This window comes from Miscanthus floridulus, chromosome 16 (assembly GCF_019320115.1).
Source record: "Miscanthus floridulus cultivar M001 chromosome 16, ASM1932011v1, whole genome shotgun sequence".
Taxonomy (NCBI): domain Eukaryota; kingdom Viridiplantae; phylum Streptophyta; class Magnoliopsida; order Poales; family Poaceae; genus Miscanthus; species Miscanthus floridulus.
The window spans coordinates 89,791,432-89,810,729 of NC_089595.1; the positions used below are offsets into that span (position 1 = coordinate 89,791,432).

General features: G+C 43.2%; 2 protein-coding genes across 6 annotated transcripts; one reads left to right on the forward strand and one right to left on the reverse strand.

The window, feature by feature from the left end:
- Positions 1 to 609: 609 nt before the first annotated feature.
- Positions 610 to 9,315, reverse strand: LOC136511003 (transcription factor MYB3R-2-like). The gene is made up of 9 exons (XM_066505257.1): positions 9,263 to 9,315; positions 8,611 to 8,793; positions 6,695 to 6,746; positions 5,327 to 5,384; positions 4,240 to 4,334; positions 4,045 to 4,148; positions 3,074 to 3,202; positions 1,025 to 2,290; positions 610 to 863 (listed from the first exon to the last, which is right to left on the reverse strand). Exons 1-8 carry the CDS (start codon positions 9,313 to 9,315, stop codon positions 1,045 to 1,047), a joined length of 1,920 nt encoding a protein of 639 aa, XP_066361354.1. The 3' UTR covers positions 610 to 863; positions 1,025 to 1,044.
- A 3,248-nt stretch (positions 9,316 to 12,563) lies between these two features.
- Positions 12,564 to 18,436, forward strand: LOC136512986 (uncharacterized). Of its 5 annotated transcripts, none has more exons than XR_010773270.1 (5): positions 12,564 to 12,896; positions 13,786 to 13,869; positions 14,715 to 14,890; positions 17,634 to 17,723; positions 17,876 to 18,436. XR_010773270.1 is itself a non-coding variant. In XM_066506987.1 (5 exons), the coding sequence occupies exon 5, from the start codon at positions 16,372 to 16,374 to the stop codon at positions 17,029 to 17,031; it is 660 nt and encodes a 219-aa protein (XP_066363084.1). In that variant the 5' UTR covers positions 12,577 to 12,896; positions 13,464 to 13,561; positions 13,786 to 13,869; positions 14,715 to 14,890; positions 16,234 to 16,371; the 3' UTR covers positions 17,032 to 17,619. The 5 variants fall into 5 exon arrangements, 3 of the variants coding, with proteins under 3 accessions (XP_066363084.1, XP_066363083.1, XP_066363082.1); XM_066506987.1 differs by lacking the exons at positions 17,634 to 17,723; positions 17,876 to 18,436 and adding exons at positions 13,464 to 13,561; positions 16,234 to 17,619 and having other exon boundaries at positions 12,577 to 12,896; XR_010773269.1 differs by lacking the exon at positions 17,876 to 18,436 and having other exon boundaries at positions 17,634 to 17,861.
- The last annotated feature ends 862 nt before the right edge of the window (positions 18,437 to 19,298 follow it).

A 19,298-nucleotide genomic window follows, 5' to 3' on the forward strand; every position in this document is an offset into this window, starting at 1 on the left:
TTCTTGTAATCTTTCTTGTAGCTCAAAGCTTGCCTGTAGCTTTTTGTGTCAAATTGTGTGGGTGCAATGTAACCTAGCGCTTGCCCCGGTGTAACTAATAAAAAGTGTAATGTGACTGATTTATCTGAATTAAGATAAAGTGTGCGTACTGGGTCATCTTTTTCACAGTTTGGCTTAAGAGACTTGACTCACGCACTACCGACCCAATCAACCTGATCCGATCTTGTAAAAAGCTCCACCCCGACCTGACCTATGCACCCTGTAGGCCTCAGGCTGTGAAAACGACAGATTCAAGCAGCTGCAAAAAGCATAAGCTCACCTTATTGATGGCTACAAAGTTACTTGGCATATACTCCAAGAAACTACCCGGTATTAGCTCCAGTTAGCCCGGTTTGGCATCACGCTAACGCTACTGGCGGGAAACAGGCATAACAGAAATATGATGCACATTGATGAACCAATTATGTATATCCCCTAGATTTATAATTATTTATAAAAAATCTTCAGGCATGGTAACTTCATTTCATCGTTGCTAAGAGTAACAAATAAGTTGTACAAAAAACACTCTCCGGAGGCAACACAGATAATTCTTTTAGTTTTTCATCTGTAAGTTCCTGAAGCTACGGTTTTCCTTTGTACACATTGTGCACCTTCTAATACTGAATTAGTAACTGTGAATCCACATATGTAATTATCAAAATGCATCCTATATATGTATAAAGAAAAGTATATTAGGGTAAGACTAAGAGACGCCTTTGTACAGTGGCAGGGTGGATCAGTCCAACTGCAAAAGATTCTGTTTCTCCAGGTGATGCTTCTTTTTGTATTTAGGAACATTCGTCAGTTTAGGCTGCCAATTGTTTCTGCAAGATAGAGAGAAAATTAGGCTGCCAGTTGCCCACCTCAGCAACAAGTCTCATGATCAAGGCGTTTCAAGGACCAAGGCATTTCAAGGACCTTGCATATATAATGTGGAGTAAAATCCAGGTATAATTGATAGAATTCCATAAGAGTTAGATAATACCTGGAGGCTGTAGAATTAAATCAGATCTGACTTGAATACTTGATTGTATGTGCAGATTCCTTGGCCAAAGTTTCCAAGCCAATCATATGCTCCTTCATTTTCTTTTCTTGCATGCTTGAAACATCTGAGTGGGAATTGGTGCATTCGGTATTCCAGGAAACAGACTTCTTCATATTATCAGGAGTATCACAATTGTCCATCCCATCTGATGAAAAATCTAGATGCTTCTTCTCAACAGTTTTCAAGATAGCCAACCTTTTTGACCTTAGTCGATATGGAGGGGAAACATCAAAACTCCCTAAAGCAGCAGATAACCCTTCGTCATCTGGAGGACCCAAGGACAAAAATGTTGCAGTCTCGAACGAATGCGAGCTTTCTGCGGTGCACTTTTCCAAGGGAGTATGAAAACCATCACTGTTTAATATATTGGTCTTCAAATTACTATCTTGAGCATGTGATGGTTTCTCCCTTTTTCTTCGCCTTAAAATTGAAGGAGTACCTCGAAAACTTTCAGCTGCACTCTTCAATATTGATTCAACACTTAGCTGGTCTGATATTTCTCCATCCACAGGGGAGGTACTATAGTCAACGGGTGATTGGAATCCATCCCCACAGCCTTCCAATACGTGATGTGTAGAAAAAATAGGGGAATGAGAAGGGACAATATCTTCTAGCTTAGGTATCTCATAACAAAGAAAACCAAAAGAATTAGACTCATTCGGCAAGGATAATCCACAAACATTGTTGGCTGTTTTGCCTCCTGCCCTAGCTGATCCTGAATACACCATTGTATCTGTTACACTATCAAGTATCACTGCATCCACATTGAGCGGATCTTCAGGATGATCCTTGCAAAAAAAATCTACTTCTGTGCCCTTATCATGAACAGAATCCATTTTCAGCCCTTGCATTGCTAAAGCAACAGCAGAACAATTAGCTTCTAATGCCTCACACAGAATTTCTGGTTGAGCTGTCGGCATAGAAAGAGAAAGGAAATCTGAATAGCTCTTGATATTTTTCAAATTGGAAGAGTGCAGATGAGTTGTATGTTCAGAATGATCAAAAAATTCTGGGGGGTGTTTGAAATAGATATTGGGCTCCTTGTTCAAGTCAATATGGTTCCCAGAAGTTGGCAGCTTTGCATTTGCATGCTTCAAAGTATTACGAACCATATGCACAGAAACTGGTGCAGTGCTGCTGGCATTGTAGTCACCTAGCCTTTTTCTTAATGAACTATTCCAATGGTTTTTAATGGAGTTATCTGTCCTGGAGACAAGAACAAACTTACATCATAACAGGCTGAAAGTATAAGCAGTTGCTTAATTCAATGAGATAATTTATGGTGGCGAAAGAATGCAACGAATAGAAAATTAGAAATACATTTCACTATTTTGTTGAGAGTTTCAAATCTAGCAGCAAATCACTAATAGTTTTTGGCAGTCATGTATTACCATACTAGGAGGATGTGGGACGAAGTAAAGTTACTTTCCAACCATTTCAACTTATAAATATAATGTTTTTGGCACTAATAAGCAGATAAGCAGAGGAGCAACGTACTGAACTGCACATCAGATACAAAGATTACAAATGTGTAACTAGATGGCTTTCCATAGACAAGGACTCAAATTCATAATCCTAAAATGAAATATAACTAAATGTTGAAAGTACTGTCCTAAAATTTAAGGTTGGCTATAAAACTCAACTGGTGATAAAAGAGACATCCGGACAATATTCCCACACCTAACATGCACATCAACAGTGGGTAAATACCAAGTAGTCATGTTCAGTAAAAGGTCCTATTATTTCATTACACAGCTTACCAACATTTCTATGGAGCTTAAAACATGAAGTCTTCATGACTAGTACAATTCCTGCATTATAATGAATAACTGGCCTCTTAAATATAACATGCAAATATTTCAAGTAACATCAAAACCAACATATGGCTAAATCCAAAAGGTAAAAAAATATTTTTCTTTCTTGATGAATACGTAGGAAGCCATAAGTAAACAAACAAATGTTAAAGAGGATGATATTGTGAAGTAGTACCTTCCAGGAAGAAGTTTCGCAATTTCTGCCCATTTGTTCCCATGCAAACGATGAGCATCAGCAACCACACACTCCTCCTCAACAGTCCATGGCTTCTTATTTATTTGAGGATCCAAATGATTATGCCACCTAAATTATGAGTACCATCAAAAATGAAATGAGATATCTTTAGGTTCTTTATTCTGGCAAACTTGAAACTTCTTAAGAAACATGGAAAATACATGGAATCTTGCAATGTTTATAGGTATTCATATTAACTAATATCTCATATTTATTAGTCCCACAGTCTGGGAATATCAAGCCCACCAAAAGAACTTCAGAAATAAAAGACTGCCAACCATTTTATCATGTTTAATAAGAAAAGATATTTCAATTAAATTAATTAAGAAAGAAATCATACTACGTTCAGCCTTTTCTCCAACCAGAAAAAAAAAGGTATACATGCCATTTGCATACCAATGGCGCATGATTCTGCAGCTGTGGGAAAATCACAACATCCTTTATTACCTCGATGCAACACTAGGAAATCATGGCTCCAATAGATCCCTTCACCTCATACCTAGTGTATCAAAGTTTATATGGCGCCCATGGTAAACTAAACATAAAGTCCTCTAGGGATGAGACTGCACAGGAGTGGTTCAGCATTGGAGTTTGAGAACCAAAAGACAGGAAGATTTTTATCTAGAACATTTATTCTGATTTGTGAATAGGAGTTGCGCTGTATGTTTCTAATAGAAGCTGAGCTGGCATTCGATATTTTGTGTTCCCCAACAGTTTTTATGTTGATGGTGAAATTTAACAAACTGCTAAGTGACTTGGCCAAATGAAACACGCCACTAGGAAATCTCAGAGAAAAAACAGATCACTCTGAATTCAAATTTAAAGGCAAAATGGAAATGCAAAATATAAATGCAGCATTCCACTAATAATTTGTTTGTATCAACACCCTTGGTACATCATTATATGAATACCTGTCTCGGCATTGTTTGCCAATGCGACCATCTAGTGACCTTGCTATAACGGACCATTTTTGGGGGCCATGCTTCTTTACCATATTGATAATGATATCATCTTCCTGTAAGGATCCAATGATAAATTATTATAATTATAAATACAAAATTTGCAAGCATTCATTTTGTAGGACTGAGATTATGAACTGGACAAACCTCTTGGGTCCAAGGACCTTTTTTAAGTTCAGGATTAAGAACTTTTTGCCATCTATGCAGGCATTGTACCGCTGTTCTATCAGGGAAAGATTGAGCTACATACAAACAACAAATCTGAAGTTAGCTTAATACATTTGTGATTTCTTTCTGCAAGTCTAAGTAGCTACACTTAAAGTAATGAAGTACATTTGTAATGAAGTACATTCATTTTGTAGGTCTGATAATGAAGTACATTTGTAATTAAAGTAATGTATTAAGTTAGCTTAATACATTTGTGATTTCCCCATATTCTACACTTATATAAAGAAAGGATGAAACCTACTAGGTACTCAAAGTCTAAGTAGCTCAATTTCATTGTAATGAAGTACACTTGAATGTTGAATCCCCTTCAACATGAGCTCTATCTTGAACATTTAAAACAAGAATATGGGGAGGAAACAGAAATTGAAAATAAATGGAAATGATTTGGGAATGCCTTGTAAATCCACTATGAGTCTATGATACAACACATTCTAGCGAATGTATTCTTAGAAATATGAGTGTGTGGGTGTGTGTTGTAAGGGTTCCTATCCCTTTTTCTTCTTAATATAAAGATACACAACTCTCCTGCTTGTTCAACTAAAAAATACAACACATTCTAAACAAAGCTAAAGAGTAAAAGGACTTCACTGGAATCGCAGTCACCAGCCCTATTTCTAATGTCCAAGACAGAACTTAATGACATTATCTTGAGAATCATTTTTATTTAAGGATTCCTACTTATCCACTTTTGTTCCCTTCAAGGCTTCAAACCCTTCAAATTAAAATTTGAGGCTACCTCAAGTACTGCTGCAATAATGAACTCAGTCTATGTATCCAGTATGCACACATATGAGCGGATTGACAACTAACTTCAGAGGAAAAACAAGTTGAGGACTTTCTACCCCGAAACACAAATAATAATGCCAGAAATTTCTGCACCCAATAAGTAGAAAAACTTTGTGACACAAGAATTGTGTGCATAAGAAAATAAATTCATGGTTACTAGTTTTCTCAGAATTGACTGTTGAAATACACAGGGATGCAGAGCATAAAGGAGAAAGCAAACCTATCTTCTTCCAATTTTTTCCCTCACAAGCATAAACTGCATTTCGCAATGTTTCATCCTGCAGCCACACAAAAAAGGCTATAAGCAAAGAGTTGAGCATTTGTGCTGAAAACCAAGATTGAAAATCAAGCATTAGTGCAGAATTAGTGGCCTGCCGTGATGGGGCAACGGATGCAATAGTGACGCAAAGTAATGTAAAATGCAAGTATAAGAAAGGTTGAGTATTTTTCTATATTTTCTTATGCAAAAAAAAAAGGAAAAAGGATGGTTAATTGTAACTGGAAATATAGATACATAAGATGGAACTCTATTGAACATACTGTTAGAGGAGTCAAGGGCCTATTGGGCCTTAGCCCATTAGGGTTAATTAGTCGCTTGCTTAGGGGCCAAGTCAGACATCTCTATATAATGAGAGGAGATGTATCAATCTATAATGAAGCAAGAGATTAGAAGGAAATCCCTTCTCTCTTGCCGGCCGTGGGCAAAGCCCCGCGGCCGGCCTCCCCCTACGCCCCTAGCCCTAGCTGCCGCCACCACCACATGAACAGTACCCGCAGGGTACTGTAGCGCTGCGGGTACTGTAGCACGCGCAGCGCCACCACTTCCCTCAACTCGCTCCTCTCGATCCCAACAACCCCAACGCCATTCTTAACATCTGGTATCAGAGATCTCTGGTTCGATCATGTGGTTCGATCATGTCACCACCGTTCCCCCCGCTGCAGATGGCCGCGGGTGCGTCGTCCTCCGCCGTGGGCGTCATGACGAACGAGCAGTTGACGGCGGCTGTCCTTGACCTCGGCAAGATGGTGGCCGGGATTCATGGGTTCCTGCTGGGGCCGCAGCCGAACCCGCTGCCGACGTCCCAGCAGCAGCTGCTGCCACCGCTTCCGGCTTGGATCGCCGGTTTGTCGAAACCCATCTACACGCCGCCCTCGCTGGACAGCACGGGCGCGGCGCCCTCGGCCTCCGCACAGGACCCGCCGCCGGCGTCGGTGCCCTCATCTGCGGGCGCGCAGTCGGCAGGCCTCGTCCTCGGCGTGCCGGTGCCTCCATTCACAGGTGCACAGCCGGGCGATCAGATCGCCACTGCGGCAGCAACCGTGCAAGTGGCGCTTGCGCAGAAGAGTGATTGTCAGTCTGCGACGGTGCGATTACAGGCTGCATCACGCGGCCTCCTAGCGCGGCGCCGACTGCAGGAGATGCGCCGGCAGATGCATGAGGCGGCCTTGACGGCGATCGACCTCGGCAAGGGGGGGCACGACCTCGCCCCGTCGAACGGCCAACAACAACCGCGCCGACCCGTTGCTGTCTCCAGGCGCGACACATACACTGAATTAACTCAAAATGAATTCAGAGAACATTATGTACCTCTTCTAATGTCCAGCCACCCTTAGCTCTCCTTACAGGGCCACTTGTTCGCCTGACATGTAGGATTTGGTCAGTAACATTAAAATAAGATATAAACATTCATGTAATGAGAAACTAACTAGGATCGAGCACAAAAAAGGACAAGTTACAATGGATAGACTGCCTATTGTAAAAAGCAACATCTATGACAGCACAACCAAGAAACCAATTCTAGTAACCTGGGTTTCTCAGCCATTATTCAAGTAATCAAGTATCAGCTTCAACTTATCTTTTCTTTCAACAAGTAGCTTACAATCATTAAATGATTTATCAGGATTTAAAACATGAGGAAATCTTTAAAACAACTTAATATTTGTTGAAACAATGAACATTTGCTTGTGGGGAGTTCGTGGTTAGTATGATAAACATGTTCTCTTCGAAAAAAGTGGTTTGTTGAAAGTTGCGGAGTCCGTGTTATAAAATAAGTGTGGACCTCAAAATGGGCAAAAATTATTAATTATTGAATTACTGTCAGTGTATCTCCCTGGTCAACCATTATTTTTAACTCCATACATTTGGCCTAAATATCAATAAATTACCTCAAAAGTACTTTTTTTAAGCATTTATTCCTACATAGTCATCTTGAGAGCCATTACTAACATCACCACATCAGAGCAAGGGAAGCCAAAAGATATAGCACTCCTAGTTTCCTATACGACTGGGGTGCAATCATCAGCTATAGAAATATGTATAACTTACAGAACATAAACACTAGTAAAATTAGTCAACAACTACTTATTTATCTAAAGATGCAGAACTCCATGATATCAAATTTGTATAAACTACTATTGATGGGAAAAACGAAGAATGAGTCTACATACTTTTGCAAAGTTTAGCCAGAAACATCATGAACACTATATTAAACAATGAATAACTGCTTTCTCCATCGCAAATCGTCATAATGTAAACAAAAGGAACAATTTATCTACATATTGAATATGATAGCCTTTGCAAAAGTTATTCAACAAAGAATTCGATAAACAAATTGCTCAGACTATGATGTATCACCCATTCACCACACCACCTTCATAACCAACAGAAATCGCCATTCTCTACGATGTTAAAACCATTGCAAAGTACCTTCAACATGCCTCTCGTCAAGAAAAATAACTGCAGTTCCTAAAGTTGAGAAATGTACAAATCAACGAAATCTTTCAATGAACCAACAAAAGAATGGCAGAAGGGAAGCATTAGCATATCCACAAATGGACAACTAGAAATGCCATTACTTGTGTCCTTTCCAAACAACTACGACCCTGAACCTCAAAAATATAACGTCCAAACCAAATGAATCCACATGTGCATCACAATTCCTAATAACAGAACAGATATGTCACATAGTCTTACAAATATAACAAATACACTCACATTTGAAACCATGTCATTTTAGATCCACTAAAACCTCGATAATATATAGCATTTAAGAAATTAGTTTTTCTACAAAATCAATATCAGTACACCATATAATGACATAAAGTTTCAGTCAAAAAAGACTCAACTCGCAAGACCATGTGTTTCTCGACATTACAAGAACATGACAGCTCGAAGCAACTTACAGTTTCTAGCTTCAACAACACTATGCTACCTGCAAAAGCTCACGCCTTTGTTGTCCCAACAGTCAACGCAGGGTGCCAGAGTAAGGTTTACTGACATCCGAAAGGCAACGACATGTTCTCGAGAATAAAACTACCAGGCGAACCGCACCAGCTAACTTGACAAACTATTAGAAACACCACTTTTCCAAGACAAATGAAAATCACATCCAATCCATGATCCGATGAACTAAGCACACAAGCGTCCGGATGAAGTAAGCAACCACTAGAACACAGCAGCAGAGTCTCAATTCTCGAACGGTTCACAGCGGCGGAGAGTACTACCTGCGACCAGAGACTGAGTCCGCCGGGCTGAACACCACCGGCGACATCCCTGCGCCGGCTCCATAGCTTGTTGCGTCTGAAGCTGACGGCAAAGGGCTCGACGCCGCTAGATTGGGCCAGTTCCACGCGCTCCCCTCGTCCTCCTCCACTTTCACCCGCCATGCCGACCATCTACCGCCGCAACTACCTCATCACCACCGTAGCCACCTAAAACCACATAGAAATGGGGAACAAACAAAACTTCAGTTAAAATTCCCCAGAAACGCTTGAAAAGGCAGAATCAAAGGGGCGCCGATGCTTTACAAACCGCAAAACCCCTAGATCGGGGAATCAGGGAGGATCGAGCCGGAGAAGGAGATGGCGCGAAGAGAGCGCGAAGGGACGCAAGGCGGGGAGGGCGGCCCGAAACCCTAGGCGGGATAAAAACGCGACCGTTTTGCCGGGCACCGCGTCGCGGGCGGCTTCAGTTGTGTGTTGGGGGAGAGGACGAGCCAGGGAAGGGGAAGATAGGAAAGGAGGCGGCTTTCAAATAACCTCGCCCGACGCCCGTTGAGAAAAAGTGGCGAGGAATCAATTACATCTAATAATGTTTGCACTTAACCCCCCTGAATCTTTTAGTATTTGATCTCGACTCTTGTGTAACTGAATTTACCAACTTCCATTTTTGTCGGCCTTTAAACGTGTCAAGAGAAGTTGAAGAATCATGGCATGGCATGCATCAATTTCTTAAGCTGCACATTACGTTATAGATTGTACTTCTTTGCGTCATTTTGACATGAAACTATGGTTGTGTTGAATAGCACCTATATCATTCTCTAGTTTCTAAAATCGCTACCGACATGGCATCTGGGTTATCTTTTTCGAAGGGCAGTCGTTAACGGTATGAGATAGTTATTGGATGTAAGATGATATTTTTAATAATATTAACTTTTAGCACGCAGCTCATAATACAAATAGTGTCACATGGCAACCTCACATGATATTGGAGTGTATGCATGAGACTAACTCTTGATTAAGAGATAGTTTTTCCTCTCTTTTCTATTAAAATATGAAATAATATGCTTAGAGCTAGCTCATAAATCACCACAATAGTAGCGCTACTATTCAATGAGAATAAATGTAGTTTGTAGGTAGGAGTATAATTGAAGTATCTGTCCTTTTGATATCTATTAAAGTTAACCTTAAGTGCTCTAGAATTGTTAGATGATATTTTCTAGTATTAATTACTTAAAAGAAGTTATTGTAAACAAGTTCATCAATGGGATGGGAGTATGCTTGGGATCCAAATGGAAGAAAGCCCCACATGCGGTGTGAATCACATGTTCTACCTAGTTATCGGTGATTATACACCTGTAGTATATTCATACTAGTGAAAAATACAAATTAATCATCGCTTGCAAAAAAAAGAGAAATTTGTACAATGTAACAAGAAATTGTTTCTCTCTTTCCAAAATAAGACAGGAAAGCTGGTGAAACCAGTTTCAACTCCTTTGGCTGTGTTGTGAGCCGAAGCTAGGAGAGGCCTTTCCAAACTCTAGAGTGACGACGGCTTGTGTTTGTGGCTGGTCCCAAATGAAGGACCACATTGCGATTAACAATCTTTCTGGGGGTGTAGAAACAGGATCAGACGAAGCGAAACACGATCCAGGAACTGAAGGCACCCACCAAACGTGGAAAGCGACGGCGGAATTTTAGGGTGCGCCGCCGGTGCCTTCGGTGCAAAAGTGCCTTCGACGCGTGGAGTAGTGGCGTGGAGCCCCCAAGCCGGCAGTTGCCGTAGCGGGCACGAGGTTTTGAACCAAGCCCGTAACGGCTCCTGGTCCGTCCGATCGATCGATGGAAGCGTACGGCGGCGTCGGCCGTCGCGTCGCGTCGCGTCGCGCCGCCGGAGCCGCTTGGAGTCTCGCGCTTGCCGCCACGCCGCCCGTCTGGTCTTCTTGCGTTCTACACCTCGGTGGGTCTTCTTGCGCTATATACCACGGGGCTGCCAAGGTCAGTCAACTGCTGCGCGGCTGCGATCCGTTGGTTGTCTACCGCCCCGCTAAACGTTTGTTTGTTTCTCGACGTCACGGTGACGCCGGATGTTGACGTCGAGCGTACCGAGGTTTTGTTCGGATCTTGATTAGAAGTTGTTTGACTTTGACAAACCGTAGTGTATATAGACTGTATATAGTACGTATCTAAAGTATGGCCAAATTAAAGTTGTCAGTTTGTCACAGAGTTTGCTCGAATCGTAAAGGACGAATGAACGAGACACTCATATGTACTAATCTCAGTGGCATTCCTGGTCCAGTAGTCCTAACTCCTGTAACATGTAAAGGGTCTTACCAGCTCGTAGTGCATATATGCATTCATGCATTAGAATTTTGGGATAATCTTGCCATCAATAACCAGAAGTATCGTGAGATAACTCTTGTAGTCTTGCGAGAACCAAACAGGTCGAGCATATGTATCACCAACTATTTCTACATTGCATTAATTCATCCTCCATCAGCGCTCAATTCGCTCGAACTTATTAGCCTAGCTTATCAGATATGATACAATGTTTCTCTCACAACAAAACAGTATCAGCTGACTTATCAACCACAAAACCATCAACCGAACAGCTTGATCAGTTGGTTAGGTTCATTGTGGTGGAATCTGCCCACCCGGGTTCAAGTCCTCGACTTGACACGTGTGCTCGTATTTTTCTAGATTTATTCTAGAATTTAACGGCGTAATGTTTTCAGTGGTAGGCGACGGCTCTGTTCGCTGGAGCTTATAAGCCAGAATCAGCCCTACTTTTTTAGCCATGGAACAGTGTTTTTCTCTCACAACAAATCAGCCCTACAAATCAGCCGCATCAGCAATAAGTCCTGCCGAACAGAGCCGACGTCTCCATCGACAGCAAGGCGTCAGTGGTGACTTCATAAATCTCGAGATCTACCGGTTCAGTTCTTCGGAGGTGCTCATAGGAGTAGGGTTTATGTACTTGTGTTCATAGAGACGAGTGTGCATGGATATTGCGGACGTCTGTTGTACTGTGTAATTTAAAAAAATCATCCTCTGGGAATGCTCTAAATGTGTTCTTATGTTACTCGACACGTACCCGTTCAAAAGGATGAACAAACTCGGCATACACTCTTTTGTTACAAGCACGATCGAAGCATTGTCGCATGTCGCGACACTACTCTTGAAAATAAAAGAGACGTTGGCCACGTTCGCTTGTCTAAATCTTGGCTGAAATTGGCTGAAAAACACTGTTCTGGCTGAATTGTTGTGAGAGAAAAACACTGTTCTGACTGAAAAAACAAGCCGAACAAGTCAAATATGGGGTAAACCGAACGGCGCCGTTTTCTCCTATGCCACTGTCAAGCCTCAAACTATGCATTTTACTGTGTCTGTATCGATATGAGCTCCCGTTTTAAATTATAGGTGCCTTTATCTTTGTCTTTAAGTCAAAGTCCTCTATTTTAAAAAAAGTTGTTTAGAAAAAAAATATTTGCACCTATAAATTCAAATGAGTGCACAAGGCACATCCAATGAAGAGTTTAATGAAACTAGTGAGATGTTGTAGACGATGATATGATTCCTGCTTTGTATGGGAGTATAATGTTCTCATGCAGTCAATCAAGAAAGCAAAGTTAAGCAAGCCAATCCGTCGTGTGATCAATGTGCTTAACTGAAACGTTCCATCGGGGATTTTTATTTTTTCTGTTATATATACGAATGGGCTTGTCCGCGCACGGGCCGGCCTGTGATGGCGCAGTGGCTGGTCAGGGCCGAAAGGGCCATCGCCGAGCGCGGCATGCTGACTCGCTGAGTTTTGGGTCGTTGTGGTCGGCTGCCAATGCCCAGCGCAGCCGTGTCGTTGTGAACCGGCGACTTGGCGAATGGCGAGGGGTCTTTCTTCGACTCTTCGGGCGCGAGCCCCAGTCTCTCCGGTCTCCCCCTGCATTCTCGCTCGGTCGCTCCCCTGGCTCCTGGGTCCGAGTCTGACCTTGCCTGTTTCACAGCGCTGGCGCCAGCAACGCAAAATGCTGCGTCGGCTCATGCTCATCTCACACAGGGCTCAGTCAGCCAACCAGACGCGGACTCGTGTCAGGATGAGAGCTCGTCTCCTCTCTCCTCGTTCTCCTTTCCCCTCCGCGGCCCTCCATCAGCAACGTGACATCTGCTCCCAAGGCAAGCAGGGTGTCAATTTCGGTCATGTTGGATGATCAGGTTTCGCTTTAGGATGCAGTGCAGGCGTTCGATGGTAGTCCCCTGAGAAGGGGCCTGCGTTCGGTCCGGTCTTCAGCTTGGAGGTATGAGCTCCTACAGTCATCGGAGAGTTGCTCCCTTCTAAATCCGATACTACAGCTGTAGAGTCGGAGTGTCTTGCTTGCCTGTAGTAGTTGATTCTCATCATGCTCATCGGTTGACTTGTATCTGCTTGATTGTGTGGTGCAAACTGCGATACTATCGGTTTGCTAGGATTGTCCCTTGCCTTTAAGAACCAATTCTGGTCATTGGTTTTTTTGCCCACTGTCACGAGTATTTCTGCTGTGAAAGTAACGAGCTTTTAGCCTGATATTTTGTCCAATTAGATTCATGCTTTTCATTTACAGGAAAGACAGTTTGAAGCCAAAATTGCGCTTTGTTATTATTTGCTGAAACAAAGTAACAAAATGCAATTATATAGTGTTTTGTTTTCCTTAAAAACTGCTGATTGCTCAAAAATGGACTGCAAAGGAACCATAGCAATATGTCGTGTGAAGCACTGATCCGGTAGCTCCAGATTTTGAACAAATTTACTACTTCTCATTGGTGACAACGATCTGCATTGAGTAACCCGCTTCTTGCACTTCCTTTTAATTTAGTTTTTTGTATAGTACATGCTCACCGAGGTGATTTAAGTGGTTGTCCTTATATCATTTAGAACACTGGATTTCAGTCCAAAACAATTGAAGCGGAAGTACTTTTTGTTCAGGTAACATAATGAGCTTCCTTTACAGAAGTATTGCATCTCGATTCGATGTATTAGTGTACTTGCTGGTGAGTGGTGACCCCTCTTTTTTTTTGGGGGGGGGGGGGGGGGGGGGGGGGTATTCTTAGCTTAGAAAGGCACATATGAACTGTATTGGTATATGTTTTACTTTACATCTGATGCATTTATGTACATGCTGCTGATTGATTTTTTCCCTTTTATGGCAGCCTCTTTCAGGGGATGTTCATCATCCTTTCTACGGCAATACCTCAGTTCAAGGCCAACTATGTAATGGCTTGACTCTTTAGTTGGTGAGCCAACTCTCTCGAGCTTCATTCACAACTTTCTTCCATTCTACTAGTAGACACGTAATTCTGAATTCTGATTTCAACATCGTGACCATCTGTTCTGGTATCCATAGTTGAGAATAGCCACTTTCTGATCATGAGCTTTCTGTTACATTGATTCATTAACGTACACATCAGTGCATATCAATTTAGAGCTTTAGACTAGGGCATTTATATGTTAAGGTTGGTTGGTTGGTTGTTACACTGGAGAAATCATTATCCAGCTGAACCTTTGCGATGTACTTAGCTTAATATCAACCACCAGATGGCCGCTAGTACTTGTGTCTGCTCACTCTTGTGCTTTACTCTCCACTGTAATCCAAGCTGACAGAAAGCAAAAGGGATCACATCTGAAACAGCAAGCTTCAAAACAGAGTTGGCAGTAAATTGATGCTTTTATTGTTGGTAATTTTGACCCATGTTCTATGGATTTTTTTTATTATTTAGGAATTGATTTGGACATGTAAACCTTTTACCAGGTCCATAAATCTGAATCTGTCCACATATACTAACAAATACTGTAGGCTAATTCTCTTATGTAAAGAAGCCTTAGATACATAATGTGTCAAGAGCAGACATTAAATACAAAATGAAAGGATTGGTTGTAGATTTGGGAGAGCTTGCTGTACAGTTTCAATATTCACCAAGATCTAATTGTGTTGGGCCAGCCATAAGTTGTTGCGCTGTCGCTGTTGAAGTAATTCCTCAATGAATTCTCTTTTAAGCATAGCAGTCTTCCAAGTGTGGGAACATCCATCTGTGGTGATAGCCTTATATGTCAAGATATTTACCTATTGAGCCTCCGACAGATCGGTGAGATCACTCGCTTTCATAACTGCTGTGACCTGAGAAGTGGAGAGGACAACAAAAGCTAAAGCAATGGCTCACCTGATCTACCGAGACTTCTTGTTGCTGCTGATTGTGTAAGCCGCCGACAGGAACACTGGTTTTTTCCTTACAAGAACAATTGCAACTGTGTGGACAGGTGTGTTTCAAAACTTATCTTGTATAGCCTTTTATTTTTGGATTCTCTCATTGGCAGCTCTAGATCAACCTTATTTGTCTCTTTGTACTTCCTTTGTATTGCTTCGAGAAATTGTTTGGTCATCTTAAACCTAGTCCAAGCACATCTGAAAAGAAATTTTGGAATTAGGCTTACAGGCGTGCACGCCGCGCCAATGGGGTCTCATTATTTCCTTAGCAGAACCTAGAATCATGTGCTACCTTTTGAACAGGCACAGAGAAGCATCATCTTAGTTGGGTCACAGAGCTACACTACACGAAAAGGAACAGCCGAAACTATATACATATAAGCGCAGAAGTAGACACGCATGCGTGCGTGTACAAAGATTCTGAAATAAACATGGGGGAATTCCCTGTGTGCCATTAAAAAAGATCGCAATGCCCTGTGTGTCAGTGAAAAAGTTCAGCGGTCTTCAGCGCCACTGCTCCAACTTTTTCGTGCCCTCCATGCCACTTCCGTCAGTTTGGGCTCTAACGCCGTCAAACTGCAGGTGTGAAAAGACGAAAATACCCTTAAGTCTAAATATGTCATTAATTTTTTTTAGCATCTTAATGACTTCAAATGAAAAAACTCAAAACTAGAAAGTTGGAGATCTCGTCGATATCTATAATTTTCATATAAAATTTATTTTTATTTAATTTCGCAAAAAAAATAATATGATTTTTCTAAGATATATTAATCATATCAAATCATATTTTTTTGCGGAATTAAATGAAAATAATTTTTATATGAAAATTATAGATCTCGACGAGATCTACAACTTTCTAGTTTTGAGTTTTTTCATTTGAAGTCGTTAAGATGCTCAAAAAAATTAATGACATATTTACACTTAAGGGCATTTTCGTCTTTTCACACCTGCAGTTTGACGGCGTTAGAGCCCAAACTGACGGTGGCATGGAGGGCACGAAAAAGTTGGAGCAGTGGCGCTGAACTTTTTCAGAGATACACAGGGCATTGCGATCTTTTTTAATGACACACAGGGAATTGTCTCAATAAACAAGTGTTAGATCGTTTTATATGCATATATATAAGAATATGGCAAAGATGGGGGCGTTGTCAAATGCCAATAATTCCTCACTTTGCCTGACCCACCAACCGGATTACATTACAAAAATGGTAAAGCTAAGCTCTTCCTTGATGCCCAAGCGGGCCTGTTCGGCTGGTATTAAAATCGGCTGAAGCTGTTTTATTGTGAGAGAAAAATACTGTAGATTCTAGCTGATAAACCGGCTGATAAGTTCAAGTGAACATGAGTCACAGCAGCCCTTCACTCTGACAACACCTTTGTGATATGGGACCAGCAGTCACAGCAGCACAAGGAAGGGAGAGGGAGTCTCCCTCAAAAAAAAAAAAAAAAAAAAAAAGAGGAAGGGGGAGGTAGTCGCCGGGACTCGTCATTACAGCCTTTTCCCCGGGCACCACCCTCCAGCCGAAAGCACGCCATGGCAGAGGAGAAGAAGAGGCCCAAGCACAAACACAAGGAGAAGGAGAAGCAGTCGGGCGGCACGGAGCAGGCGGCGCACTTCAAGCCGTGCGCCGACGTGAAGGGCATCCGTTTCGGGGGCCAGTTCATCGTGAAGTCGTTCACGGTGCGGCGGGCGTCGCCCCTGGAGCTGCTGCGGCTGCTGGACATCCCGCCGTCTTACCTGAGCGAGTGCCAGAGCCTCCCGTTCCCGTCCACCACCACCTACATGCCCACCAGCTTCACCATCCTGGCGCACCAGGCGTGGCACACGCTGACGCTGGGCCTGGGCACCAAGAAGTCCAAGGTGGTGCTCTTCGTGTTCGAGTCCGAGAGCATGAAGGCGGCCGTGGACCAGCTGTGGCCCGCCATGATCCCGCTCGGGGACGTGAACAAGAAGCTCATCCGTGGGCTCACGGGCAGCGAGATGGCGCGGTTCAAGTTCCGGAAGGGCTGCCTCTCCATCTACGTCTACGCCGTGCGGCGGCTCGGCGCGGCCGGGTTCATGCGCACCGATGACCTCAGGCGGATACTGCAGTCAGTCGTGGAGCTCAAGGACTTCCTGGACCACACCGCCATGCTCGCCATCCCGAGCCAGAAGAGCATCACTCTGCAGTCGCGGACAGCGGTGGCTCACTGAGATCACAGGGCTGAGGGCATCTCCTTCCTCTGATCTGATGACGCCACAAGAACCTCGATCGGTTCAGCATCGCAGAACAGATACGGTCGGCTTGTAGTTGTAATCTTCAGAGGGCCTCATTTATTTTCCTCCTCTCGGTTCGATTCGTTGGTTCAGTGTCGGTGCAAGTGTTCACCTCCTCTGCTAGGAGCAGCTGTATAGATCTGTTGAGCAAAAAGTTTTTCAGCAAATCAAGCATAGGTTTTCCCCCACTTTGTTTTGTCCCAAAGGCAATTTTCCTTGAATGGATCTTACTTACATGTTGGTATACTGGTGTAGTCTTGTCCCCTGAAATAATCCATCAATGAAGAAGCCATTTGTTCTAGTGGCACTTTCTGGACACACTGGGCAGCACTTGCTGCTGACTGCTGTAGGTAGCTACGGTACAGTACAGTGTTTGGAATTTTTTGCGCTCCTACTCCTACCGTGCCTTTCCTCTCTAGTACACTCATTGTTCCACAGCATTGTGAACTCCTTTTGTTTTTGGAATTTGGTACTAGAATTGCACCCAATTGCGTACTCTATTGCACAGCTGGTTTCTCAGGGTTACTGTTGCTTGTTAGGATTGCCAAATGGAGCTGTCAGTGTTCACTTCGAAAAAGAAAATGGAGCTGCCAGAGGAGGAAGGTGAATCCTACAGGATCTAAGAGAAAGTGAGTGCTACTAGCTCTCTCTTTTGTGAGGAGCTCTTATCTTTTTATGTGAGAGTAGCCATCTTGTAATGTAAAACTGGTAGAAAGAGATGTATATATGCTATCTTTTGACCTGTTTGGAGGGGTGACATTTGCTCCATCCTCCCCTGCAGCTGAAAATTTTGACCGAGAGAGCCCCGCCCGATAGAAATAGGCCCGGCGAGACAGATGCTGCGGGTGCTGTCGCCATGACCATGCGGGAGGTAAAGTTTGTTGGGCAGGACACTCGATTCAGTGACGTGCATGATGACTGGTCGAGCGGCATGGCATGGCATGGGCCACCACCCACTACGGCCGCCCCTAAATCATGAGCAGCAAAGCCGTCTCCGGGTCGCCCGGTGCGAAAGGACGGTGCAGTCCCTACTGCAAACCTGCTTCTCGGATCATCGCTTTTTAGTAGTCCTTGACTCCTTTGGATCCCCTGCTTTGGTGTTAATGAAGCACCAAGATTGTACTGCTAAATCATTCGCTTGCTGCAACTTGCACCCAAGCTTATCGAAGCTCAAGTGTAGCCAAATAACAGGATTCCGCACCGTTTCTACTCAATCCGTGAAAAAAGAACCGAATCATACCAAACAGGACCTGGACCTGCAGGAAGCGTTTATTTACATGCTCAAGTCGTTGTACCAGGCTTGTTGGGTGCGAATTGAAGAGATGATGCCCTGTTTGGCTTGAACTTAGCGGTCAGTATATTTTCAGTGAAATAACAGTGTTTTTCTCTCACAATAAATCAGCATCAGCATCAGCCGTTTTTTCGGCTAGCCGAAAAGGACCGATACTAATGGACGTGTCCTTATCTAAACATCTAATATGCACCATGTTCGTTTGGATTTGTTTGGCTTATAAGTCGTACTTTTTCAGTCAACGAACAATATCTTTCTCTCATAACAAATCAACCAACGATACTTTCAGTCATAACTTATCAGCTAAACAAGCCCAAACAAACGAGACGATAAATCAAGATCATAGTCCTCCAGCGAGCGACGCAGCGAAACATCTCACAGCATGACAGCATCACAATTTGGCAGCTCCTGTATAATTGTAGCCGAGCGGTAGCTAGCAGCTGGCTGATGGGGTGCGTTGGCAGCGTTGCGAGGTTTGGTATTTGCCGAGCTACCCCTCCCCGGCATGCCCAGCTAATTTCGGACTTTTTTTAATTTTAACTTTTTTTAATATAATTTTAAATTTAACACTGTCGGTTTTTTTTAAACTAACACTTTTGGTCGCGTCCATTTTTCTGGCGTGGCCAAATGCCTGTGCCGCGTCATGCACGGTGGCGCGGTAGAGGACTGATGTGGCGTGGGCCGGCCTGGGGGACCGATGACGCGCCACCGACCCTGGCGCGGCAGTGCCGCGCCCTGTTGCGTGGTGCGGCTGGACCAAATATATCGCACGAGCAGCCACACCACCTGGCCGTTGCGCCTGCCGCCGGCCCGGGCTACCTGGATGGTAGAATCGAAACGCGTCGCGCCCGTATTTTGTTGAGTTTTTTTCACGGCCGAATAGAGAATTTGATAAGCCAATGATTAGTTTTTT